Below are 27,595 nucleotides of genomic sequence, written 5' to 3'. Positions count from 1 at the left end.
AGGGGAAACTTTATTGATACATCACGATCACACTGACAGAACCACAGGCACATAGACACAGGCAACAGAGCATGCACAATGTCGGCACTAGTACAGTGTATATCCACCTTTCGCAGCAATGCAGGCTGCTATTCTCCCATGGAGACGATCGTAGAGATGCTGGATGTAGTCCTGTGGAACGGCTTGCCATGCCATTTCCACCTGGCGCCTCAGTTGGACCAGCGTTCGTGCTAGACGTGCAGACCGCGTGAGACGACGCTTCATCCAGTCCCAAACATGCTCAATGGGGGACAGATCCGGAGATCTTGCTGGCCAGGGTAGTTGACTAACACCTTCTAGAGCACGTTGGGTGGCACGGGATACATGCGGACGTGCATTGTCCTGTGGGAACAGAAAGTTCCCTTGCCGGTCTAGGAATGGTAGAACGATGGGTTCGATGACGGTTTGGATGTACCGTGCACTATTCAGTGTCCCCTCGACGATCACCAGTGGTGTACGGCCAGTGTAGGAGATCGCTCCCCACACCATGATGCCGGGTGTTGGCCCTGTGTGCCTCGGTCGTATGCAGTCCTGATTGTGGCGCTCACCTGCACGGCGCCAAACACGCATACGACCATCATTGGCACCAAGGCAGAAGCGGCTCTCATCGCCGAAGACGACACGTCTCCATTCGTCCCTCCATTCACGCCTGTCGCGACACCACTGGAGGCGGGCTGCACGATTTTGGGGCGTGAGCGGAAGACGGCCTAACTGTGTGCGGGACCGTAGCCCAGCTTCATGGAGACGGTTGCGAATGGTCCTCGCCGATACCCCAGGAGCAACAGTGTCCCTAATTTGCTGGGAAGTGGCGGTGCGGTCCCCTACGGCACTGCGTAGGATCCTACGGTCTTGGCGTGCATCCGTGCGTCGCTGCGGTCCGGTCCCAGGTCGACGGGCACGTGCACCTTCCGCCGACCACTGGCGACAACATCGATGTACTGTGGAGACCTCACGCCCCACGTGTTGAGCAATTCGGCGGTACGTCCACCCGGCCTCCCGCATGCCCACTATACGCCCTCGCTCAAAGTCCGTGAACTGCACATACGGTTCACGTCCACGCTGTCGCGGCATGCTACCAGTGTTAAAGACTGCGATGGAGCTCCGTATGCCACGGCAAACTGGCTGACACTGACGGCGGCGGTGCACAAATGCTGCGCAGCTAGCGCCATTCGACGGCCAACACCGCGGTTCCTGGTGTGTCCGCTGTGCCTTGCGTGTGATCATTGCTTGTACAGCCCTCTCGCAGTGTCCGGAGCAAGTATGGTGGGTCTGACACACCGGTGTCAATGTGTTCTTTTTTCCATTTCCAGGAGTGTATATAAAATCAAAAAAAGTTTTTCATCACCACGGTTCCCAGAACTCCTCAAGATAGACGTTGACTGTGGATATTGTATCACAGACACAGTCCCTTTGGCTGTTCAGTGAAGTCACTAACCCTGCCCAAAGATGTAAACAACCATGCATGAGCAGCCCCTATTAGACGGACGTGATCCGACAGCCGATAAATTCCAGTCATTCCACCAGGAAGTAGATAAACAGCTCGTGTTGTCTGTAGTTAATCATGCTTAGACGGCCAATACCGCTGTTCGATCGCGTCCGCATTGTTACTTTGTGCCAGGAAGGGCTCTCAACAAGGGAAGTGTCCAGGCGTCTCGGAGTGAACCAAACCGATTTTGTTCGGACATGGAGACACAGACAGAGGAACTGTCGATGAAATGTCTCATTCTGGCCGCCCAAGGGCTACTACTGCAGTGGATGACCGCCACCTACGGAGGAACCCTGACAGCAACGCCACCATGTTGAATAATGCTTTTCGTGCAGCCACTGGACGTCGCCCTACGACTCAAACTGTGCGCAATAGGCTGCATGATGCGCAGCTTCACTCCCAACGTCCATGGCGAGATCCATCTTTGCAACCACGACACCATGCAGCGCGGAACAGATGGGCCCAACAACATGCCGAATGGACCGCTCAAGATTGACATCGTGTACTCTTCACCGATGAGTATCGCTTATGCCTTTAACCAGACATTCGTCGGAGACGCCTTTGGAGGCAACCCGGTCAAGCTGAACGCCTTAGACACGTTGTCCAGCGAGTGTAGAAACGTGGAGGTTGCCTGCTGTTTTGGGGTGGCATTATGTGGGGCCGACGTACGCCACAGGTGGTCATGGAAGGCGCCGTAACGGCTATACGATATGTGAATGCCATCCTCCGACCCGATAGTGCAAACATATCGGCAGCATATTGGCGAGGCATTCGTCATCATGGACGACATTTCGCGCCCTCATTGTCCACATCTTGTGAATGACTTCCTTCAGGATAACGACATCGCTCGACTAGAGTGGCCAGCTTGTTCTCCAGCCAGGAGCCCTATCGAACATGCCTGGGATCGATTGAAAAGGGCTGTTTATGGACGACGTGATACACCAACCACTCTGAGGGATCTACGCCGAATCGCCGTTGAGGAGTGGGACAATATGGACCAACAGTACCGTGATGAACATGTAGATAGTATGCCACGACGAGTACGTCGTACAGGCATGCATCAATGTAAGAGGACGTGCTGCTGGGTGTTAGAAGTGCCGGCCGTGGTGGCCAAGCGGTTAAAGGCGCTACAGTCTGGAACCGCACGACCGCTACGGTCGCAGGTTCGAATCCTGCCTCGGGCATGGATGTGTGTGATGTCCTTAGGTTAGTTAGGTTTAAGTAGTTCTAAGTTCTAGGGGACTGATGACCTTAGAAGTTAAGTCCCATAGTGCTCAGAGCCATTTGAACCATTTTTTGTTAGAGGTACCGGTGTGTACAGCAATCTGGACCACCACCTCTGAAGGTGGTTGTAATATTTATCTGTGTCATTCCATTAGACTTTCTCCGCCAGAAATCGGATTCCTTTACAATCTTGATATAATCATGTTGATTGAACAAATTGGTAAGTTGAGACTTTAAATTTGAAACATAATATTGCCATTGCTTCCTCACTCTAACACAGCTTAACACTGTCCGCCCCACTGCACCCTCGCGCACATCACAGATACTAATTTAACTTCTGCGATTCCGCTTTACAACATCGTTCTCACTCACAATCGATTCAGATACCGAAATTATACATGAAACTTATCGATTCATTTACAGGCTTCGGCGCCAATAAAATGAACGATTGTTGTAAAATATTTTTTTACACTGTTTTGTATACAATATAGAGTTGAGACATGTATCATTGAGTTGACCAATTATATGTTGTTTATTTACGATATACCTAAAGGTTTTAGTTTTATAGTACATTTGGAAATAAAGTGGATGCATTTATTTACGTACCTCACTTGGAGCTACTGGATATTTATGCTAATAGCTTTGGGTATACTACACAATCTACAGCGTGTCATCTGCAGACAGCAAAACGATGGTTTGTTTTTCTGTTTATTACACATTTTCGACCGAGAATCAATATTTATTGTGTTGTTTGACGTGTTACTTGCAGTATTTAATGTTGCGGTGTTTTCACTTTTTTGTGTCGAGGTAACACGCATATTTCTTTACGCTTTTGTCGTTGCATATTCATTTTCTGCGATTTGTTTGCCAAGCACAGAGTTTTCGTCGCATTGCGTGTTGTTGTGCCCTATGTACTGTTCATTGTTTCGTGGTATGTTTGTTTGTGATTTGGTGTGCTGATTTGATGTGTTGTTGACTTTTGTGGTGTTTAGTTGGCGTGTGTGCATTTTTCCAAGATAGAGAGAGGGAGGCATGGAGTTCTGGATAGGCATGTAGAGTGAATGCTGTGCGGTACAGGGAGAAAAATGTTCAAATGTGTGTGAATTTCTCAGGGACCAAATTGCTGAGGTTATCGATCCGTAGACTTACACACTACTTAAACTAACTTAAGCTGACTTATGCCGAGAACGACATACACACCCATGTCCGAGGGAGGATTCGAACCTCCGGCGGGAGGGGCCGCGCAATTCGTTTCATGGCCCCTAAGACCGAGCTGCCACTCCGCGCGGCACAGGGACAAAGGAATTTAATTTTGGAAATACACACACACACAAACTAAACAGCACAAACGTCAACAACATTTCAAATGCGCTCAGCATAACTGGTTAAGGAAACAAAACCGATTTTCGGTTTTTTATTCATGTTATTTCCTGTAATAAACTTGGAAGTCGAGCCCGCCATCGGAATCTCATGATCGATTTACGATCGCACGTTCGCTATGTATCGTTTGAACCCAGCGACTTCGATAGGCAATCATTCTCGGAAATTACCCTTTCTACAGTCGGTTCGACTGAATCAAGTTATCGAGTAGTTATACTTTCCTATGTAGCACGCGCGTCCGGGTCATCGTATTTTATACGTTTCTTTCTGGCACATATATAGCTAACACATAGAACGAGAAAAGTCGCAGCCATTCTAGTGATCTCGATACGTTATTCTGTCTGGCCAATATTCCACTGTTTTGTGATTAAAAAGAGACTAATGGGAGAGATTCTTCAATACAAGTAAACGAGCATAAACGCCTTTAATAATCGTGATTCTGTTACGCAAGCGTTGTGTGTTTGTCGTAGATCTGACTATCCTACATTGCACACTCTGTACAAAATATTTGTTTGTCTACCTGCATCTATTGCTGAAGTAGAAAGAAGCTTTTCAACTTTGCGGCGTACAAAGACATGGCTGAGGTCGACAATGAAGGAGGATCGACGAAATGGCTTAGCTCTGTTGAACACTCACCCTAACACTGATTGTCCCATTGGCGATGTAGTTAACCAATTTTCCAGAAAGAATAGGCGCATAGAATTCATCATTTAAGGAAGAGAACCACAAGTGTAACTTTTTTATATCATAAGACGTCATTGCCTTGTACGAGGGTGAGACAAGTGGAAACCTTAAATTTTTTTAAATATTATTTATTGTGAAGAAGTGGTACAAAGCTGTATCACTTTTCAATATAATCTCCCCCACGCTCAATGCAAGTCCTCCAGCGCTTACAAAGTGCATAAATTCCTTTAGAAAAAAATTCTTTTGGTAGTCCGCGCAACAACTCATGCACCGCGTGGCGTACCTCTTGATCAGAACGGAACTTCTTTCCTCCCATTGCGTCTTTGAGTGGTCCAAACATATGGAAATCACTTGGGGCAAGGTCTGGTGAGTATGGTGGATGAGGAAGACGCTCAAAATGCGGGTCTGTGATTGTTGCAACTGTTGTACGGGCAGTGTGGGACCTTGCATTATCATGTTGCAAAAGGACACGTGCTGACAGCAATCCACGTCGCTTTGATGTGATTTCAGGCCGCAGATGATTTTTTAGATCTGTGTATGATGCACTGGTGACAGTGGTCCCTCTAGGCATGTAATGATCATAAATGACGCCTTTTTCGTCCCAAAAGAGATTCAGCATAACCTTCCCTGCTGGTGGTTCTGTTCTGTTTGGTTTTGGTGATGAGGAATGGCGCTATTCCTTGCTCGCTCTCTTCGTTTCCGATTGGTGGAAGTGAACCCAGCTTTCGGTCCCAGTAACGATTCTTGCAAGGAAGCCATCACCTCGTTCTTCACGAGCATCAATACGTCGTTCTCTCATTTCAGGAGTCAGCTGCCGTGCCACCCATCTTGCAGACACTTTGTGAAACTGCATCATTCACAATGTGGTGTGCTGACCCATGAGTAATCTGTAAGCATGCTGCAATGTCATTCAGTGTCACTCGGCAGTTTTCCTTCACTATGGCTTCAACTGCTGCAGTGTTCTGTGGAGTCACAACTCGCTGTGCCTGACCTAGACGAGGAGCATCTTCCACTGAAGTCACACCATTTGCGAACTTCCTACTCCATTCGCAGACTTGCTGCTTTGACAAACATGCATCACCGTACTAAACCTTCATTCGTCGATGAATTTCAATAGGTTTCACACCTTCACTACGCAAAAACCGAATAACAGAACGCTGTTCTTCCCTGGTGCAAGTCGCAAGTGGGGCGACCATTTTTATACTGATACTGCGACGGTTTGTGTGCATCTGCACTATGCTGCCACCTACAGGCCATTCTGAACGCTGATTGTAGCACGCTTACCAACTTACAGGAAAACGGCGCGAAATTTCGATTTGTTATTACAAATTTAAGGTTTTCATTTGACTCACCCTCGTATATGTGTATAATGAGTTTAAATAAAACTTTATTAAACTTTGCATGTGACTTGATTATTTTTTATTACGGTAAAAGTAGATGTAGCTCAAGATATCTTTAGCGTCCCCACCTTGAGGTTTTTCTATATCCATCATTGGTCCCCTGCACTTCCGTGGGGCACATTTGAAGTTACTACTGCTCCTGTCGCTAACTCTCCATTCAATATAACACGCTGCGTCCTCCCTGGTAACAAATCTTCAGTTCAGTATCAAATTTCGCTTGATACCCCGCGTAATTGTAGCTTTATTGATCACCTTTAGTGTGGTACACAGTCAGATGCTTCTCGGAAGCCAAGAAATACTGAAACTTCCTGGCAGATTAAAACTGTGTGCCGGACCGAGACTCGAACTCGGGACCTGTACCTTTCGCGAGCAAGTGCTCTACCGACTGAGCTACCCAGCACGACTCACGCCCCGTCCTCACAGCTTTAATTCCGCCAGTAACTCGTCTCCTACCTTCCAAACTTCACAGAAGCTCTCCTGCGAACCATGCAGAACTAGCACTCCTGGAAGAAAGGATATTGTGGAGACGTGGCTTAGCCACAGCCTGAGGGATGCTTCTAGAATGAAACTTTCACTCTACTGCTGCACATGTGGGTGAAGACCCATAGCTTTCGATATGATTCGTGAGAGAAGCATATGCCATATAATTTGTAGTCAAAACTATTTCTAAAATACCATGCTCCGTCATAGAATGTACTTTTGCTGACGTATACTGATTTAGGTGTACTCTCTTGTGTTCACAGAGGCAGCTACGTCTTCAGGACGCGAAGCAAGTCGAAGCAAAGGCAGCCAAAATTAAGGAGTGGGTCACCAACAAGCTGCGCGAGGTGAGTTCTGAACTCTGACCTACAGTAACATCGGCAGTCAGCCTTTGTACAGCACGACTACGCAACACAGTAATAATACTGCCGCTACCCTCCGCCTTCTGGTTGTGTTTGGTTCTGTGCTGCGTCGTGGTGCAGCGAAAGCAAAATTTATCTGGAGATCAAAATTGCTTATCTCGCGTAACTATTTATATATATATAAGATAATTAATTAATTGCTAGACGTGGTGGGCTCATTAAAATGGTTGAGATTTGAATTTACTTTTTTTAACATCGGTTGATTAATAAAGATTGATCCTGAGCAAACTTATTGTTCACGAACTAATCTTGAAATACGTTACATTTAAGTTACGAACTGAAATAATCTTTTGGTGTTTTTGACTCGGCTAAATATTTCTTCTCGAGCATGAGATCTTTGATTATTATTTGCAATTGCCTACACACGCGCGAGAGAATTATGTCTTACCACTTTTAGCAATCAGTTGTAGTCTGAGTCGTGGGTCTAGATCTCGGCCAAGAACTGAAAATGAAAATCTAGTTTCGTCTGCTTCTGCTGCGTCCGTCGGCCTTGGAGAAAATGTTTATTTTAATTTTAGCGGGCGAATTCTTCGCTTCCACGAGTTTTATGAATTAAGATTGCCACGTAATGGCGTCTAGGACTGCAGCGGCTGCTGCAATTGTTGCGCTGAAAATTACTCAGAATCTTGGCATTTAAAGGAAGTGAGATAGGGCTCACCTCTTACAAATAAAAGTGACAATAACATTAAACTAATATATTATCAGATTAATAGTACAGATGAGCTTACATTCAACAGCAGCGAACCAATATGTCCGACTTCGCACACGGCATACAACAGAGAGAGCGAATTAATAAAAGAAGACAATTGAACACAGTTCTTCTTCAGATTAAATGTCCATTGTTTGTGTGGTCTGTAACCATTACTCTTTGCAATCGACAGTCTCTTCAGTATTTTATATAACAATAATAATGATAACAAACGTTAGAAAAATGATTTACCACCTGAGCGGTCAGTATTCACACACAACATAATATTTTGTGTCGAGATAAAATCACGACGTCCACTTCATTTGTTTTTAAATATCACGTTCTAGTTTTTTGCAATATTTCCACTGGGGACAGCACACCTCCGCCTTCTGACTGTGTTTGGTTCCGTGCTGCGTCCTGGTGCAGCGACAGCAAAATTTACTTGGATATCAAAATTACTTATTTTCTCAAACCGAAACATTGTCCAACAGAAATACAGGTAACTTCGAACACCTTTTGAAGTACATCGTGAGGCAGTCAAAAGGAAACAGTATACTGTAGCTCCATACTTAACAATCACATTAAACCGCTCGCTCGACGATAGATCCCTACCCAAAGACTGGAAAGCTGCACAGGTCACACCGATATTCGAGAAAGGCAAAGGCCCATATCATTAACGTCGATATGCAGCAGAAATCTGGAACATATATTGCGTTCGAACATTATGAATAACCCCGGAGAGAACAGTCTGTTGACGCGTAGTCATTATGGATTCAGAAACCTTGTTCTTGTGAAACAGAAGTAGTTCTTTACTCACATGAACCGTGAGTGCTATCGACAAGTGATTTCAAATTGATACCGTATTTCTAGATTTCCATAAGGCTTTCGACACCGCACATCACAAAAATGGTTCAAATGGCTCTGAGCACAATGGGACTCAACTGCTGTGGTTATCAGTCCCCTAGAACTTAGAACTACTTAAACCTAACTAACCTAAGGACATCACACACATCCATGCCCGAGGCAGGATTCGAACCTGCGACCGTAGCAGTCGCACGGTTCCGGACTGCGCGCCTAGAACCGCGAGACCACCGCGGCCGGCCGCACATCACAAGCGACTTGCAATCAGATTGCATGCTTACGGAATACCGTCTCAGTTATGCGCTGTCAGAGATGTCACAGTTCGTAGTAATTTATGGAAGCCCACCCGGTTGACCGTGCGGTCTAACGCACGGTTTTCCAGGAGGGAAGGAGCGCCTGGTCCCCGGCACGAATCCGCCCGGCGGATTTGTGTCGAGGTCCGGTGAACCGGCCAGTCTGTGGATGGTTTTTAGGAGGTTTTCCATCTGTCTCGGCGAATTCGGGCTGGTTCCCCTTTTTCCGCCTCAACTACACTATGTCGGCGATTGCTGCGCAAACAAGTTCTCCACGTACGCGTACACCACCATTACTCTACACGCAAACATAGGGGTTACACTCGTCTGGAGTGAGACGTTCCCTGGGGGGTCCACCGCGGGCCGAACCGCAGAATAACCCTGGGTTCGGTGTGGGGCGGCGGAGGGGTGAAGTGGACTGCGGTAGTCCTCGTGGGGTTGCGGACCACAGCTGTTGTGGCGGGGACGGAGCCTCTCCGTCATTTCTAGGCCCCCGGTTAAAATACAAATACAACTTATGGAAAGTCAGCGAGTAAAACAGAAGTGACTTCTGGCGTTCCCCAAGGTAATGTTAAAGGTTCTTTGCTGTTCTTTATCTATATAAAGGATTTAGGAGACGAACTGAGCAGCCGCCTTAGATCGTTTGCAGATGATGCTGTCGCTTATCGCCTAGCAAAGTCATCAGAAGATCAGAACAAACTGCAAAACGATTTAGAAAAGTTATCTGAATGGTGCGAAAATTGGCAGTTGACCCTAAATAACGAAAAGTGTGATATCATCCACATGAGTGCTAAAAGGAATTCATGAAACTTCGGTTACACGATAAATCAATGTAATCTAAAAGCCGTAATTTTAACTAAATACCTAGGTATTACAATTACGAACAACTTAAATTGGAAGGAACACACAGAGAATGTTGCGGGGGAGGCGAACGGTTTATTGGCAGAACACTTAGAAGATGTAACAGATCTACTAAAGTTACTGCCAACACTACGCTTGTCCGTCCTCTTTTTGAGTACTGCTGCGCGGTCTGAGATCCTTACCATGTAGGGTTAACGGCGTACATCAAGGAAGTTCTAATGGTTCAAATGGCTCTGACAAGGGGAGGCCGCCAATTGTGAAATTCAGATTCGATTCATACTGCGCATAATAAAAGCTCATGGCCAGAGGTGTAATGTGGCAAAGCACCAAGATGCACTTCTCAGCCGTTGTCGAGAAAATCGACAGTTAAAAGAAACCGTTGCCGTGAAATATTCTCTACGATTAATAATGTTCTACAGCGTCGTGGCGCAGCGGTAAGCGCTCGGGTTTGTAATCCAAAGGTCGCCGGATCAAATCTCGCGCCATTCAATTTTTTATTAGTATTTTGTAATTAAAAAATATATATAAAATATTAATGAATTGCTTATGCAAGTTGGTGAAGGCGGATCGCTCTCCAATTGTACCGCCTCCATTTTTCCGTTTGTTTAACAGGGTGTACCAAAGCTCTCCCGTCCGCACTGATTTTCGACGATGTTATAAGTTGCGCTAGGGACCGCATCTACCTTCTTCCGAAGTTAGCAGGCAACTACGCTGTTATGCGGCTGCTCGTTTCCGCCCATTCATGTGTCCTTCAAGTGTAACGAGCGAGTAACGGAGTTTATATTTCATACCTGCCACAGCAAATTTGTGTTCGTGGGGTCTCTGTTCTAATTCGAACGTTTCACTTACGCTATACGTATTCGTTTCGGAATATCGTTTCTACGTCTTCCGTTAACTATACGTGGTTAACATTATGAAGACAATTAATAACATTTGTGAAATACAACTTTGTTTGCGGAAAACGTAATGATGTTCGAAGACGCCAGTTTTTCCACGAGAAACGACTTTCAACAACTTATTATATGCATAATTGTTGCAACTGATGGCCGGGAATTATTTATATTTATATATATATATATATATATATATATATATATATATATATATATATATATTTGAATTACAAAAAACAAATACCAAAAAAAAAAGGTTGCAGGGCGCGGGATTCGATCCGGCAACCGAGCGCTTACCGCTGCGCCACGACGCTGTAGAACATTATTAATCGTAGAGAGCGTTTAACCGCAATGGTTTCTTTTAACTCGATTTTCTCGACAACGGCTGAGAAGTGCATCTTGGTGCTTTGCCACATTACACCTCTGGCAATGAGCTATTATTATGCGCAGTATGAATCGAATCTGAATTTCACAGTTGGCGGCCTCGCCTTGTGAGCACTATGGGACTTAACATCTGAGGTCATCAGTCCCCTAGAACTTAGAATTACTTAAACCTAACTAACCTAAGGACATTGCACACATCCATGCCCGAGGCAGGATTTGAACCTGCGGCCATAGCAGTCGCGCGGTACCAGACTGCAGCGCCTAGAACCGTTCGGCCACCGTGGCCGGCGAGGAAGTTCAAAGAAAGCAGATTTAGTCAAGTGACGAGAGATTTAGTAACTAAAAGTGTCTTCATGATGTTTTCAATAAAACAATGTAGTCTGCCCGATCCAGTAAGCTGAATAACAGGTAGGTCGCCCCACCACAGTCCAGCCCGCTTACCACTGGTTACGTGTGAACCGGCGCTCCCGAACACGGCAACTTCTACCTGCCTGCGCAGATCGTAGAACTTACTTCTGTGCTCTGTGCCCGCTGGTGGAAAACGAAACAGTCGAAAGCGGCAGCTCTTCCCAAACCGCCCCCTGAACGGCACGCACGAACTCGGTAACTTCCACCTGCTGTGGCGGACCAACTACACACACTCTGCAAACTCTTCCAAATCTGAACGTAGCTCGTCCGCAACCTCCATTTCTTTTTACAGAAGTCTTAAAGAATACTGTAAATGCTAGACGAATAAACAAGATACAAAACAAAACAAGTTATACATAAACACAAAAACTTCATTACAAATTTCACGTGCAAAAATATTTTCTGAAAACTGCATTTGTTTCATCTTATGTTCTGCTCGCTTTATATAAAACGCACTTTATAAATTCTGAGTTACCAATTTCACCACTTCTGAGTTAATTTAATTTTCCAAATGGTTCAAATGGCTCTGAGCACTATGGGACTCAACATCTGAGGTTATCAGTCCCCTAGAACTTACAAGGGAACCTCCCCATCGCACCCCCCTCAGATTTAGTTATAAATTGACACAGTGAATAGGCCTTGTAAAACTGAACACAGATCAATCGAGAAAACAGGAAGAAGTTGTGTGGAACTATGAAAAAATAAGCAAAATATACAAACTGAGTAGTCCATGTGCAAGATAGGCAACATAAAGGAGGATATTAGCCGATGAGCGCCATGGTCTCGTGGTTAGAGTGTGCAACTGCGGAACGAAAGGTCGTTGGTTCGAGTCCGTCCTCGAGTGAAAATTTTACTTTCTTTATTTTCGCAAAGTTACGATCTGTCCGTTCATTCATTGACGTCTCTGTTCACTGTAATAATTTTAGTGTCTGTGTTTTGCGACCGCACCGCAAAACCGTGCGATTAGTAGACGAAAGGACGTTCCTCTCCAATAGGAACCGAAAACATTTGATCGCAAGGTCATAGGTCAACCGATTCCTCCACAGGAAAACTCGTCTGATATATTCTTTACGACACTGGTGACGGCATGTGCGTCACATGACAGGAATATGTTGTCGACCCACCTAACTTGCACACTTGGCGAATGGGTAAAAAGATTCTTCTACCTTGCCCGATTTAGGTTTTCTTGTGGATGTGATAATCACTCCAAAAAAAGTGATGAAAACATAAGAGTTTGTCACATAAACTGCATCAAATGAATGCAACAGTTTCAGAGTCGCACACTTTTCCCTGTGCTCTGTCAAAACATATGTTTTTTTATGTTTTCAAATGTTTCCGTGCGTAGACCGTCAAATTCTGTATATGTCCAAGCAAATCTGAACATGTCCTGGAATTTTGGAGAGCGAAGTTGATTACGTGTGAGTGCCTGAACTTTGATAATTATCTGAAAATAAAAAAATTAGAATTTTCACCCGAGAGAAGATTTGAACCAAGAACCTGTCGTTCCACAGCTGCTCACGCTAACCACGGGACCACGGCGCCCGTAAGCCAACGTTCTCCTAGATGTTGCCTACCTTGCGCATGGACTACTCAGTTTGTATATTTTGCTTATTTTTTTCATAGTTCCACACAACTTCTTCCTGTTTTCTCGGTTGATCTGTGTTCAGTTTTTCATGGCCTATCCCTGTGCCAACTTATAACTAAATCTGAGGGGGGTGCGATGGGGAGGTTCCCTTGTTAGAACTACTTAAACCTAACTAACTTAAGGACATCACACACATCCACGCCCGAGGCAGGATTCGAACCTGCGACCGTAGCGGTCGCAAGGTTCCAGACTGAAGCGCCTAGAACCGCTCGGCCACAACGGCCGGCTAATTTAATTTTTGTTGTAGGGAAGCTTGCCTCTTCCTGATTTTTGCGTCCATTCTGACGATGTTACCATTTTTTGCAGAGTTAATTCTTATGTAGGTATTAGTTTGTTCATGCGTTAGGCTTTTCCCAAACTTGAACATGCATGGGTGAGGATATTCACGCGAAACATTGAAACAGGAATTAAAGCTTTCACAAGGTTCTGCACAAGGAAGTGCAGTCTGCTCAGTTAGGTATCCAAATGTGAGGACGAAATACCGCATCTTCTTCGTCATCAATGTAATTTTCAGTTGCGTGATCGGGAAATTTGGTGAGATTTTGGTCTTGTGCCTGTATACTGACAAGGTCAGCAAAAACGTCAGGGACGTCGTAAAAGTATCTTAGGCTAAATATGTAATGGGAGCCACTAACCTCTGTTTACTGTTCTGGTCTTTGTACATCGAAACAAAACCAAGTATTCTTATTTTTCGCCACCTGAAATACGGAGAAAAAAATGTTCGTGAAAGTTTAAAAATCAATAGTTCTTTAAGGGCCGTGTCTTAAGCCATGTACACAATCTTTGGTAGTGTGAATGATGTATAGCTAATTTTAGGAATAACGTCATTTTAGGAACAACTTTTACTCTGCTATGTTTTTAATATAGGCAAATTATTCTCTATACTAACTATGCCCGTTTATCGTTCAATAGTAACATGTTTTTTTTTAAAAAAAAAAGAAATAAGCATTACATTTTAATGTAAAAAAAGCTTCTAAAACAGAAGTGCTGTGTCCTAGACCACAGTTGATATACGAGTTTATATCCTTAGTTTCAGCAAAGTTATATTGCCGTCTTCAGATCATAGCATATGTGAATTATGAAGTCCGGCCATCGAAAACATGGAGGTAAACTCACAGAAGCTTTGATGGTCTTTCATCCAAAGCTTCGTCTTTTGTTTTCAGAAAATTCGATAACATTCATCTGTTTATCAAGTGTTCTGCCATTGTTGTGTGGTCATGAGTGCCTTCCAAACGGAAAAATAAGTTTTCGCCGTCTACTGTAAATAATTTAACAGAACACAGCGAATTTTTACTACAGCATCGTCATCCATGTTCCTCATTTCCTAGAATTCTTCTGTAAGGCTTGAATTTATAACCATCGCAGTTTAAATGTACGAGTGTTGGAACTTTAATAGTGGCAACTATTTATTTACAGCTCGTACAAAATAAATACGTGTTTCAAAGTTTTACTGACCTTCAGAGTAGTCACCAGCATTGTGTTTAACCCGTTGCCAGCGATGTGGAAGTCGTAGGATACTCTCAGCAGTGCCAGTTGTGTTGACAGTTCGAGCGACGCGGTCGTTGCCCGACGAATTTGTAGCAGTTTTGAAGCGAATGCCGTGAAGTGTTTCCTTCAGTTTAGAAATCGAGTTTAATTTACGAGGGCTTAAGTCAGGGGAATGCAGTAGGTGGTATAGCACTTAGCAGCCCCATCAGTCAAACAAATCAGTAACAGCTTGCACTGTACGTGCTTCAGCATTGTCCTGCGTAATGATGGTCAGGTCCTGCAGAAAGTGTCATCACTTCTGTCTCTACGCTGTTCGTTTCTGGAACACAACCTACGACCAGAGAGACAGGGAGAGAGAGAGAGAGAGAGAGAGAGAGAGAGAGAGAGAGACAGAAAGGGTGCCTAGTTGCTTCCACCGCTCTGAGTGTAATACATTATTCCTGAATAGTGTTCACCAATCTGCAGTCTTCTATAATGGTTGTCCCCCGCGCAGAAAACAGCACATGAGTTATGTCGTGAGTCTGTTTTCATGAGGCTGTAATAAACTGTTAACGGGGAACTGGTAACGTAAAAATAAATTTTGAATTTCTTTTTTAACGGATTGCCATTCGCTTATTGTTAGTAGAGTACAAAGAACTTCACAATTGTAGTCCTCTTTACGAGTCACGAGTAATTTACATTCTTCACACTTTCACATGAGATAAACAAAATAATGAGCTGCGGTCTGCGTAATTACTCTCAACTAGTTCTCAATTATACACTCCTGGAAATGGAAAAAAGAACACATTGACACCGGTGTGTCAGACCCACCATACTTGTTCCGGACACTGCGAGAGGGCTGTACAAGCAATGATCACACGCACGGCACAGCGGACACACCAGTAACCGCGGTGTTGGCCGTCGAATGGCGCTAGCTGCGCAGCATTTGTGCACCGCCGCCGTCAGTGTCAGCCAGTTTGCCGTGGCATACGGAGCTCCATCGCAGTCTTTAACACTGGTAGCATGCCGCGACAGCGTGGACGTGAACCGTATGTGCAGTTGACGGACTTTGAGCGAGGGCGTATAGTGGGCATGCGGGAGGCCGGGTGGACGTACCGCCGAATTGCTCAACACGTGGGGCGTGAGGTCTCCACAGTACATCGATGTTGTCGCCAGTGGTCGGCGGAAGGTGCACGTGCCCGTCGACCTGGGACCGGACCGCAGCGACGCACGGATGCACGCCAAGACCGTAGGATCCTACGCAGTGCCGTAGGGGACCGCACCGCCACTTCCCAGCAAATTAGGGACACTGTTGCTCCTGGGGTATCGGCGAGGACCATTCGCAACCGTCTCCATGAAGCTGGGCTACGGTCCCGCACACCGTTAGGCCGTCTTCCGCTCACGCCCCAACATCGTGCAGCCCGCCTCCAGTGGTGTCGCGACAGGCGTGAATGGAGGGACGAATGGAGACGTGTCGTCTTCAGCGATGAGAGTCGCTTCTGCCTTGGTGCCAATGATGGTCGTATGCGTGTTTGGCGCCGTGCAGGTGAGCGCCACAATCAGGACTGCATACGACCGAGGCACACAGGGCCAACACCCGGCATCATGGTGTGGGGAGCGATCTCCTACACTGGCCGTACACCACTGGTGATCGTCGAAGGGACACTGAATAGTGCACGGTACATCCAAACCGTCATCGAACCCATCGTTCTACCATTCCTAGACCGGCAAGGGAACTTGCTGTTCCAACAGGACAATGCACGTCCGCATGTATCCCGTGCCACCCAACGTGCTCTAGAAGGTGTAAGTCAACTACCCTGGCCAGCAAGATCTCCGGATCTGTCCCCCATTGAGCATGTTTGGGACTGGATGAAGCGTTGTCTCACGCGGTCTGCACGTCCAGCACGAACGCTGGTCCAACTGAGGCGCCAGGTGGAAATGGCATGGCAAGCCGTTCCACAGGACTACATCCAGCATCTCTACAATCGTCTCCATGGGAGAATAGCAGCCTGCATTGCTGCGAAAGGTGGATATACACTGTACTAGTGCCGACATAGTGCATGCTCTGTTGCCTGTGTCTATGTGCCTGTGGTTCTGTCAGTGTGATCATGTGATGTATCTGACCCCAGGAATGTGTCAATAAAGTTTCCCCTTCCTGGGACAATGAATTCACGGTGTTCGTATTTCAATTTCCAGGAGTGTATGTCCCGAACCCAGGCATTGCTAATTAAGTCTCAACTGATACCGACCGCGGCAGACAATATGTCTGCCCTCGGAGACTGCCGAACGAGCTCTGATTTTACAGACGAACCACTTCGCCCGCCATCCCAAGTTAGGCGCAACCGAAGATCTTCATAGTGTTTCGTCTGCCTTTTCGTTTAGCAATGGTTTACTGTTCTGCTCGTAACTAACACTTTTGAAATAATGTAGTACGCAATGGCTTTGCAGTCTCACTGTGTGTGCAGAAGTATTATCAATAGCAATTCTGCTAGCTCCCACAACTCTTGTCTGAGGGAGAGATGAAATGACTCTACGTGTTCAGTATTACGTGACTGTGAATCTCAGCCAGGAACAGTTAATGGCATACACATTGCCGAGTCACTAGATTGCTTGCGAATTACGAGCGATCAGGCGGTTGATCGTTGGATTGCTGTAATCAGTCGCTCATTGTTGCAGACTAACTGTTGCACATGATAGTGCCATTGTTTTCAAATTTGTCGTTTGTTATTGTCAAAACAATAACAGCTCGGAAACTGAGCCAGCAGTTTATTTACAATCAGCGTGAAGGTTTTTGTTCGATGACTTAGCAACAGTGCCTTTCGTCGCTTCTTTCGACTTTTGAAGATCAGTCACTTTCAGTAAATACTGTTCGCAATTGGTTTGCAGCATTTCGTAGTGGTCCCGTTTATGTCAGCGATGAGTTCCGTGACGATCGACCGGAATCCGTTGTTGATCCAGAAAAACACCGCTGCTGTGAACAAGAAGACGGGCACGTGATCTACATTTAAACTCTGCAAACCACCGTGAGGTGCATAGCAGAGGGTACATCCCATCGTACAGTTGTTAGCGTTTCTTCCCGTTCTATTCATGTATGGAGCGCGGGAAGACTGATTGTTAGAAAGCCTCTGTGAAGTTTTAGTATATCCTTAGAGGGATCATTTAAATCTGGCTCTTGAAACTTTGTTAATATTCTCGGGATAGTTGACGTCTGTCTTCAAGAGTCTGCCAGTTCAGCTCCTTCGGTATCTCTATGACACTCTCCCAAGGATGCAACAAACCTGTGACCATTCGTGCTGCCCATCACTGTACACGTTCAATATCCCCTGATAGTCCTATGTGGTAGGGGCACCACACACTTCAGCACTATTCAAGAACCGGTCGCACGAGTGATTTGTAAGCAATCTCTTTTGTAGATTGATTGCACTTCCCTAGTATTTTACCAATGAACCGAAGTCTACCACCTGCTTTACCCACGGCTGAGACCACGTGATCACTCGATTTCATATCCCTACAAAGCGCTACTCCCAGGTATTTGTTTGTTGGCCGATAGTAACAATGACACATTGATATTATAGTCACAGGATACTGTGTTTTTTCGTTTTGCGAAGTGAAAAATATTACATTTCTGAACATTTAGAGCAGTTGCCAAACTCTGCACAATTTCGAAGTCTTACTAAGATCCGACTATTTATACAGCTTCTCTCAGATAGAACTTTATTACAGATAAAAGCTTAATCTGCAAAATAACTGATTTTACTATTAATATTGCGTGCATACACTACTGGCCATTAAAATTGCTACACCACGAAGATGACGTGCTACAGACGCGAAATTTAACCGACAGGAAGACGATGCTGTGATACACAAATAATTAGCTTTTCAGATCATTCACACAAGGATGGCGCCGCTGGCGACACCTACAACGTGCTGACATGAGGAAAGTTTCCAACCGATTTCTCATACACAAACAGCAGTTGACCGGCGTTTCCTGGTGAAACGTTGTTGTGATCGCTCGTGTAAGGAGGAGAAATGCGTACCATCGCGTTTCCGACTTTGATAAAGGTCGGATTGTAGCCTATCGCGATTGCGGTTTGTCGTACCGCGACATTGCTGCTCGTGTTGGTCGAGATACAATGACTGTTAGCAGAATATGGAATCGGTGGGTTCAGGAGAGTAATACGGAACGCCGTGCTGGATCCAAACGGCCTCGTATCACTAGCAGTCGAGATGACAGGAATCCTATCCGCATGGCTGTAACGGATCGTACAGCCACGTCTCGATCCCTATGTCAACAGATGGGGACGTTTGCAAGACAGCAACCATCTGCGCGAACAGTTCGACGACGTTTGTACCAGCACGGACTATCAGCTCGGAGACCACGGCTCCGGTTACCCTTGACGCTGTATCACAGACAGGAGCTCCTGCGATGGTGAACTCAACGACGAACCTGGGTGCACGAATGGCAAAACGTAATTTTTTCGGATGAATCAAGGTTCTGTTTACAGCATCACACTGGTCGCATCCGTGTTTGGCGACATCGCGGTGAACGCTCATTGGAAGCGTGTATTCGTCATCGCCATACTGGCGCATTACCCGGCGTGATGGTGTGGGGTGCTATTGGTTACACGTGTCGGTCACCTCTTGTCCGCATTGACGGCACTTTGAACAGTGGAAGTTACATTTCAGATGTGTTACGATCCGTGGCTCTAACCTTAATTCGATCCCTGCGAAACCCTACATTTCAGCAGGATAATGCACGACCGCATGTTGCAGGTCCTGTACGTGCCTTTCTGGATACAGAAAATGTTGGATTGCTGCCCTGGCCAGCAGATCTCTCACCAATTGAAAACGTCTGGTCAGTGGTGGCGGAGCAACTAGCTCGTCACAATAAGCCAGTCACCACTCTTGATGAACTGTGGTATCGTGTTGAAGCTGCATGGGCAGCTGTACCTGTACACGCCATCCAAGCTCAGTTTGACTCAATTCCCAGGTGTATCAAGGCAGTTATTACGGCCAGAGGTGGTTGTTCTGGGTACTGATTTCTCAGGATCTATGCACCCAAATTGCGTGAAAATTCAATCAAATGTCAGTTCTAGTATAATATATTTGTCCAATGAATACCCGTTTATCATCTGCATTTCTTCCTGGTGTAGCAATTTTAATGGCCAGTAGTGTACAATATCAACAGCAAGGGTCCCAACACACTTCCCTTGGGCACACTCGAAGTTACTCCTACGCTGATGACTCTCCACTTGATATAACGTGCTGTTTCCTCCCTACCAAAATGCTCACAACCCAATCACAAGTTTTGACAATAAGCGTAGATGTGGTACTTAGTCAATTGCTTTTGGGAAATCAAGAATCACTGCATCTACCTGCTTGCCTTGCTTTCAGTATGGTTCAGTTGCTGAGGATTCTTCCAGGTTCTATGGCCGTGTTCCATGGAACTCCTCTATCCCTGACGTTTCCATCAAAGCTACGTTGGACATCTTCGGAGGTGCTCCTGGTTGTGTCTTTTCGACTGACGAGTCGGACGTCGAAGAGCGGCCTAAATACAATTGAAAGTGGTCGTGGTCTGTATTTCACGTGAAAGCAGAGATAAACCTTGTCATGCATAAAATATAACTATCGATCATAGTAGGTCAAAGATAAAAGCTTCTCATCGATTCTGTATCGCCACTGTCCATATATCGCTGAGTTTCATGGCTTCATCTTTTCTGTTAAAATTATCGTCATGTTTAATTATTTCGATGACTTCTCTGTATAGCCGTGGATAATAGTTCGTCATAGTAAATAAAACTTCAGTTTCCGAAAATTTCACTACGTGATCACCAGATTGAAGAGCATGTTCCGCCACGGCTGACTTGTCTGTTTTCCCTAGTCGGCAAAAACTTTTATGTTCCTTCAACAGTGTATTCACACTTCTCTTTGTAGTTCAAATGTAGACCTTACCACACGTACGCGGAATCTTGTATTCACCACTTGCAGACTGACGGGAACGTTTATCCTTAACGGAACCAAGTGCTTGACCTATTTTCTTAGTTGATCTGAAAAGCCGGCTGGTGTGGCCGTGCGGTTCTAGGCGCTTCAGTCTGGAACCGCATAACTGCTACGGTCGCAGGTTCGAATCCTGCCTCGGGCATGGATGTGTGTGATGTCCTTGGGTTAGTTAAGTATAAGTTGTTCTAAGTTCTAGGGGACTAATGACGACAGATGTTAAGTCCCATAGTGCTCAGAGCCATTTGAACCATTTTTTGATCTGAAAAGCGGTCGAACTTTATGTTTCCTTCAATTCTTGCAGATTTGATCCGTTACTTTTTTGATGAAGGGTACAGAAACCGTGTTCTTCCATCGCTGTGTACTATCGTTGTCCTTAGGCCTCCTGTTATTCGGACGCAAAAGTCTATTTATTTCCGTACTAGAGTACCCATTCTTCTCAAAAGTCAGCGTTAGATGTTTTAACTCGGCGTCCAGGTATTCGGGCTTACAAATCTTTTTAGCTCTGTCCACTAGGCTTTTAATTACACCTCTGTTCTGTTGTGGATGATGATTGGAAACCTTATGCAAATATCTGTCGGTATGTGTAACCTTCCGAAAGACTATGTTTCAAGCTTCAATCAGTCTGTCTCATAACGAAGACATCCAAGAATTTCAGTATGCCATTTCGAAATCGTTGCTGGTTGGCATTGAGGTTTTTCTGTTCAAAATACCTCATTATGTTTGAGCTCAGAATATGTTATAAGATTCTACAACAAATTGATGTCAGAGATATTGGACGGTAGGTTTGTGGATCATTTGTGCTATCTTCTTGTAAACGGATGTGACCGGTGCCTTTTTCCAAGAACTGGGCACGGTTTTTGTTCGAGGGATCTACGAGAGGTTTACCCAGATAGAGGCGTTCTTGGGCGTGACGAAGGCTAGTACGAGGGCGGTTCAGAAAGTAACCTCCGATTGGTCACAGTGCGGGTTTTGGGGGGAGTAGCGACGCCATCTGTGCGTTCACGCACTCAACAGGTCAGTCGGCATCAAGCCGTGGTCGAGTGAACGTCGTACCTGCGCTAGTTTAGTTTTTGTGGCAGTTTGAAATGTGTGCTGCAATAGAAAACCCCGCCAAATGTGAAGTGCGTGCTGTCATAAGGTTTTTTACAGCCAAAGGATATTCTGCAGCAGCTATTCATCGTGAGCTATGTGCCGTGTACGGACCAAGAGTTATGAGTGAAGGAGTTGTCCGTGAATGGGTACGTTTATTTAAAAGTGGACGAGAAAACGGTCATGATGAAGAGAGGAGTGGTAGACCATCATTGGTGACTGACGAACTCGTTCAGACAGTTGATGCAAAAGTTCGTGAAAATCGACGTTTCTCAATGTCGGAGTTGTCTACTGGTTTTCCACAGATTTCTAAGACTCTCTTGTACGAGATAGTGACAGCAAGATTGGGTTACCGTAAGTTCTGTGCACGATGGGTGCCCAAAATTCTTACCGACCACCACAAAACTCAAAGAATGGCCTCTGCATTAGACTTTCTGTCACGTTATGAGGACGAAGGAGAACCATTGTTAAACAGAATCGTGACCGGTGACGAAACCTGGATTAAGTACGTGAACCCTGAGACAAAAGAACAATCAAAGACGTGGGCACATTCAAATTCGCCTACCAAACCAAGAAAAGCCTCGCAAGATTTTTCTGCCAGAAAACTGATGGCAACGGTGTTTTGGGATGCCAAAGGGGTGTTGTTGGTTGAATTCATGGAACGTGGTACGACCATTAATCAAGACGTGTACTGTGAAACAATAAAAAAGTTACGACGGGCTATACAGAACAAACGCCGTGGTATGCTGACTTCCGGTATCGTTTTTTTGCACGATAACGCCCGTCCTCACTCTGCTCGCAGAACAACGGCCCTTCTTGAGTCCTTCAAGTGGGACGTTATCAACCATCCACCTTACAGCCCAGACCTGGCGCCAAGTGATTATCACCTCTTCATGCATTTGAAGAAATGGCTCGGGTCACAGCGGTTTGATGACGACGAAGAGCTCAAAGATGCGGTCACAGGCTGGCTCCAGGCACAAGCGGGTGATTTTTATGCAGAAGGAATTTCAAAGCTTGTGAAGAGATACGATAAGTGCCTCAATCGCTATGGAGACTATGTAGAAAAATAGTGCAAAGATGTAGTTGTAAGATGTATATATTAAAATATTTTTATTTAACTTGGTGTATTTTTTTAAATCAACCGGAGGTTACTTTCTGAACGGCCCTTGTATATTCGATTTCACGATGAAAAGATCTGTACTCGAAGAATTACGCATATTTTCATTGAATCTCAGAAAAGTCGAGTGACTATTAGTGAAAGCAAATACGCGAAAATACGACCGAGAAAATACACAACAGCGTAACGGGGGACGAAACTTGGATATATTCGTAGGAGCCGAAAACTAACCAACAGTCAGCTTTTGCAAGGTGAACCAATAGCAACAAAAGTGTTTTGTTCGTGAATCACTGCCAGGAAAATGATTGCCGTTTTTGTTTCTTTTGAAACTGTATCAATAGGATCTAAATATAATAGGGCAGTTACACCTGATACGAAATGCGAAACGACTAGTGTGAAATCGTTACATGCACTTTCCAAATACAGTTACCGTATATCATTGTAGTGGAAGCGTTTTTGTCATATCTGAAATATGAGTCCAATACCACTCAGCCTAATTACTCGCAGTTGTCCATTATTTCTCACTTCGTAGGAGAAGCTACAATATCGACTGTGGAGTCAATGGATTCGATAATACTCATGCCCGCGATAGATTTCTGCCCATATATTGTTTACTTCATTTCACTGTGACAGCAACATGAATGGCGCTGGAAAGTAAAATGTTCATCAGCTGTGGCAGGAAAACAGCGAGCTAAGTTCTAATATTTGCTTGCTTTGCCATTTCCGTTACACTACTCTGGGTTATTTTCTCGTGTGTCATTTAGTCAAGGTCTCCAAAAATGTGTGGTACTGCAACCATTTAAATCAAATTATTAAATAACATTGAAATTTTCTCGTGAGTAATATACAATCCTTGCACACAGGATGCAAAATGATTAGTAATAACACTAATCGTCTACGTTTAGGAAGCAGTTCAAATTTCTCACTTACCATTACGTGATCATCCCAAGCAAAATGTAGCGTGTTCTTATGTGATGTCATAAATGTGGGAAAATTCATCTACAAACGTTAATTTTATTGTTTTCATACTAGTGGTGTAATAGGTGGACGAGATCCTTACGACAGGTTAAAACTATGCTCATGTGTGAGGTAATGAGGACTGATTACCGCCACCAGAAAATGGTATACATTATTTTGTAGTATGTCGTCAGTGCCACATGATATCACACACTGGACTCGCGTTCATAGGGAGACCAACATTTGATCACGGGTTTAAGGGAGATGACCAAAATCTGACCATGATTATAAGAGAGGATAAGGGAGATTTAGTCATAGTGAATTTCAGCTACACAATTATACGCATTTCATTGAACTGGATGACAATTGGGATGTAAACATAAAAAGTAAGATATACTTTGCTTACTTTCACTCATATATCATATTTTGAGGTAGCTCTTCAAGCAGAGAGCAGGTTTTTAAGAGTGCAATGAAATTAATAAGACTCATTTGTGGAGTAAATTCAATATATTAACAGTGCACTGAAATATGTGTTACATAGATGTGTTCTAAGCGTGTTTGTATGTTTTCTGTTATGTTTCACACCTACAAGGAGCCACTCATTTTTTGGTCTATGGAATCAAAAAGGAATTTAAACAAAACAATTTAACGCTTGGTTCCTGAAGAGGGGCAGCAGCTTTTTCAGTAGTTGCAGGGGCAACAGTCTGGATGATTGATTGATCTGGCCTTGTAACACTAACCAAAACAGCCTCGCAGGGCTGGTACTGCGAACGGTTGAAAGCAAGGGGAAACTACAGCCGTAATTTTTCCCTAGGGCATGCAGCTTTACTGTATGGTTAATGATGATGGCGTCCTCTTGGGTAAAATATTCCGGAGGTAAAATAGTCCTCCATTCGGATCTCCGGGCGGGGACTACTCAGGAGGACGTCGTTATCAGGAGAAAGAAAACTGGCGTTCTACGGATCGGAGAGTGGAATGTCAGATCCCTTAATCGGGCAGGTAGGTTAGAAAATTTAAAAAGGGAAATGGATAGGTTAGATATAGTGGGAATTAGTGAAGTTCGGTGGCAGGAGGAACAAGACTTTTGGTCAGGCGAATACAGCATTATTAATACAAAGTCAAATAGGGGTAATGCAGGGGTAGATTTAATAATGAATAAAAAAAATAGGAATGCGGGTAAGCTACTACAAACAGCATAGTGAACGCATTATTGTGGCCAAGATAGACACGAAGCCCACGCCTACTACAGTAGTACAAGTTTATATGCCAACTAGCTCTGCAGATGACGAAGAAATTGAAGAAATGTATGACGAAATAAAAGAAATTATTCAGATAATGAAGGGAGACGAAAATTTAATAGTCATGGGTGACTGGAATTCGAGAGTAGGAAAAGGGAGAGTAGGAGAACTTGTAGGTGAATACGGATTGGGGGAAAGAAATGAATGAGAAAGCCGTCCGGTAGAATTTTGCACAGAGCATAACTTGATCATAGCTAACACTTGGTTCAAGAATAATGAAAAAAGGTTGTATACATGGAAGAACCCTGGAGATATTAAAAGGTATCAGATAGATTATATAATGGTAAGACAGAGATTTAGGAACCAGGTTTTAAATTGTAAGACATTTCCAGGGGCAGATGTGGACTCTGACCACAATCTATTGGTTATGAACTGTAGATTAAAACTGAAGAAACTGCAAAAAGGTGGGGATTTAAGGAGATGGGACCTGGATAAACTGACTAAACCAGAGGAGAGTTTCAGGGAGAGCGTAAGGGAACAAATGGCAGGAATGGGGGAAAGAAATACAGTAGAAGAAGAATGGGTAGCTTTGAGGGATGAAGTAGTGAAGGCAGCAGAGGATCAAGTAGGTAAAAAGACGAGGGCTAGTAGAAATCCTTGGGTAACAGAAGAAATATTGAATTTAATTGATGAAAGGAGAAAATATAAAAATGCAGTAAACCAAGCAGGCAAAAAGGAATACAACGGTTTCAAAAATGAGATCGACAGGAAGTGCAAAATGGCTAAGCAGAGATGGCTAGAGGATAAATGTAAGGATGTAGAGGCTTATCTCACTAGGGGTAAGATAGATACTGCCTACAGGAAAATTAAAGAGACCTTTGGAGAAAAGAGAACCACTTGTATGAATATTATGAGCTCAGATGGAAACCCAGTTCTAAGCAAAGAAGGGAAAGCAGAAAGGTGGAAGGAGTATGTAGAGGGTCTATACAAGGGCGATGTACTTGAGGGCAATATTATGCAAATGGAAGAGGAGGTAGATGAAGATGAAATAGGAGATACGATACTGCGTGAAGAGTTTGACAGAGCACTGAAAGACCTGAGTCGAAACAAGGCCCCCAGAGTAGACAACATTCCATTGGAACTACTGACGGCCTTGGGAGAGCCAGTCCCGACAAAACTCTACCATCTGGTGAGCAAGATGTATGAGACAGGCGGAATACCCTCAGACTTCAAGAAGAATATAATAATTCCAATCCCAAAGAAAGCAGGTGTTGACAGGTGTGAAAATTACCGAACTATCAGTTTAATAAGTCACGGCTGCAAAATACTAACGCGAATTCTTTACAGACGAATGGAAAAACTAGTAGAAGCCGACCTAGGGGAAGATCAGTTTTTATTACGTAGAAATATTGGAACACGTGAGGCAATACTGACCCTACGACTTATCTTAGAAGCTAGATTAAGGAAAGGCAAACCTATGTTTCTAGTATTTGTAGACTTAGAGAAAGCTTTTGACAATGTTGAGTGGAATACTCTCTTTCAAATTCTGAAGGTGGCAGGGGTAAAATACAGGGAGAGAAAGGCTATTTACAATTTGTAAAACCAAATGGCAGTTATAAGAGTTGAGGGGCATGAAAGGGAAGCAGTGGTTGAGAAGGGAGTGAGACAGGGTTGTAGCCTCTCCCCGATGTTATTCAATCTGTATAATGAGCAAGCAGTGAAGGAAACAAAAGAAAAATTCGGAGTAGGTATTAAAATCCATGGAGAAGAAATGACATTGTAATTCTGTCAGATACAGCAAAGGACTTGGAAGAGCAGTTGAACGGAATGAATAGTGTCTTGAAAGGAGGATGTTAGATGAACATCAACAAAAGCAAAACGAGGATAATGGAGTATAGATTTAAGTTTCAGGAAGTCGTTTCTGAAAGTATTTCTATGGATTGTAGCCATGTATGGAAGTGAAACTTGGACGATAAATAGTTTAGACAAGAAGAGAATAGAAGGTTTCGAAATGTGGTGCTACAGAAGAATGCTGAAGATTAGATGGGTAGATCATATAACTAATGAGGATGTATTGAATAGAATTGGGAAGAAGAGTTTGTGGCACAACTTGACTAGAAGAAGGGATCGGTTGGTAGGACATGTTCTGAGGCATCAAGGGATCACCAATTTAGTATTGGAGGCCAGCGTAGAGGTTAAAAATCGAAGAGGGAGACCAAGAGATGAATACACCAAGCAGATTCAGAAGGATGTAGGTTGCAGTAGGTACTGGGGGATGAAGAAGCTTGCACAGGATAGAGTAGCATGGAGAGCTGCATCAAACCAGTCTCAGGACTGAAGACCACAACAACATTTACAGAAGCAGTACAACTCTGCAGTTTTTTTATCTTCCTGAGCAAATTTAAAAAATTGTCCTTCGATAATTTATTTGCACAATCCATACTTCTGTTGCTGATATTATGCTTCACTGTATGAAAAATTGTTGCTAGCTCACCTGCAACGGTTTTCATGCCCTTGCTAGTGTTGACAAAATATTTAAATAAATTTGAATTCGCCTTTACGTCTCTTTCCTTCCGATT

The 27,595-nt window shown here is 44.4% G+C and overlaps 1 protein-coding gene across 1 annotated transcript in view; it reads left to right on the top strand.

Annotated features, from left to right (window-relative positions):
* Positions 1 to 27,595, top strand: part of LOC126210156 (uncharacterized protein CG43867) — a 462,670-nt gene that overhangs the window by 248,803 nt on the left and 186,272 nt on the right. The window contains exon 3 of the mRNA XM_049939307.1: positions 6,957 to 7,040. Within this exon, the coding sequence (XP_049795264.1) occupies positions 6,957 to 7,040 (84 nt within the window). The remainder of the gene's footprint in view (positions 1 to 6,956; positions 7,041 to 27,595) is intronic.

The sequence above is a fragment of the Schistocerca nitens genome, chromosome 10, assembly GCF_023898315.1.
Source record: "Schistocerca nitens isolate TAMUIC-IGC-003100 chromosome 10, iqSchNite1.1, whole genome shotgun sequence".
Lineage (NCBI taxonomy): Eukaryota > Metazoa > Arthropoda > Insecta > Orthoptera > Acrididae > Schistocerca > Schistocerca nitens.
Note: the sequence above shows the minus strand (reverse complement) of the source record. Positions and strands in the feature narration are given on the sequence as shown.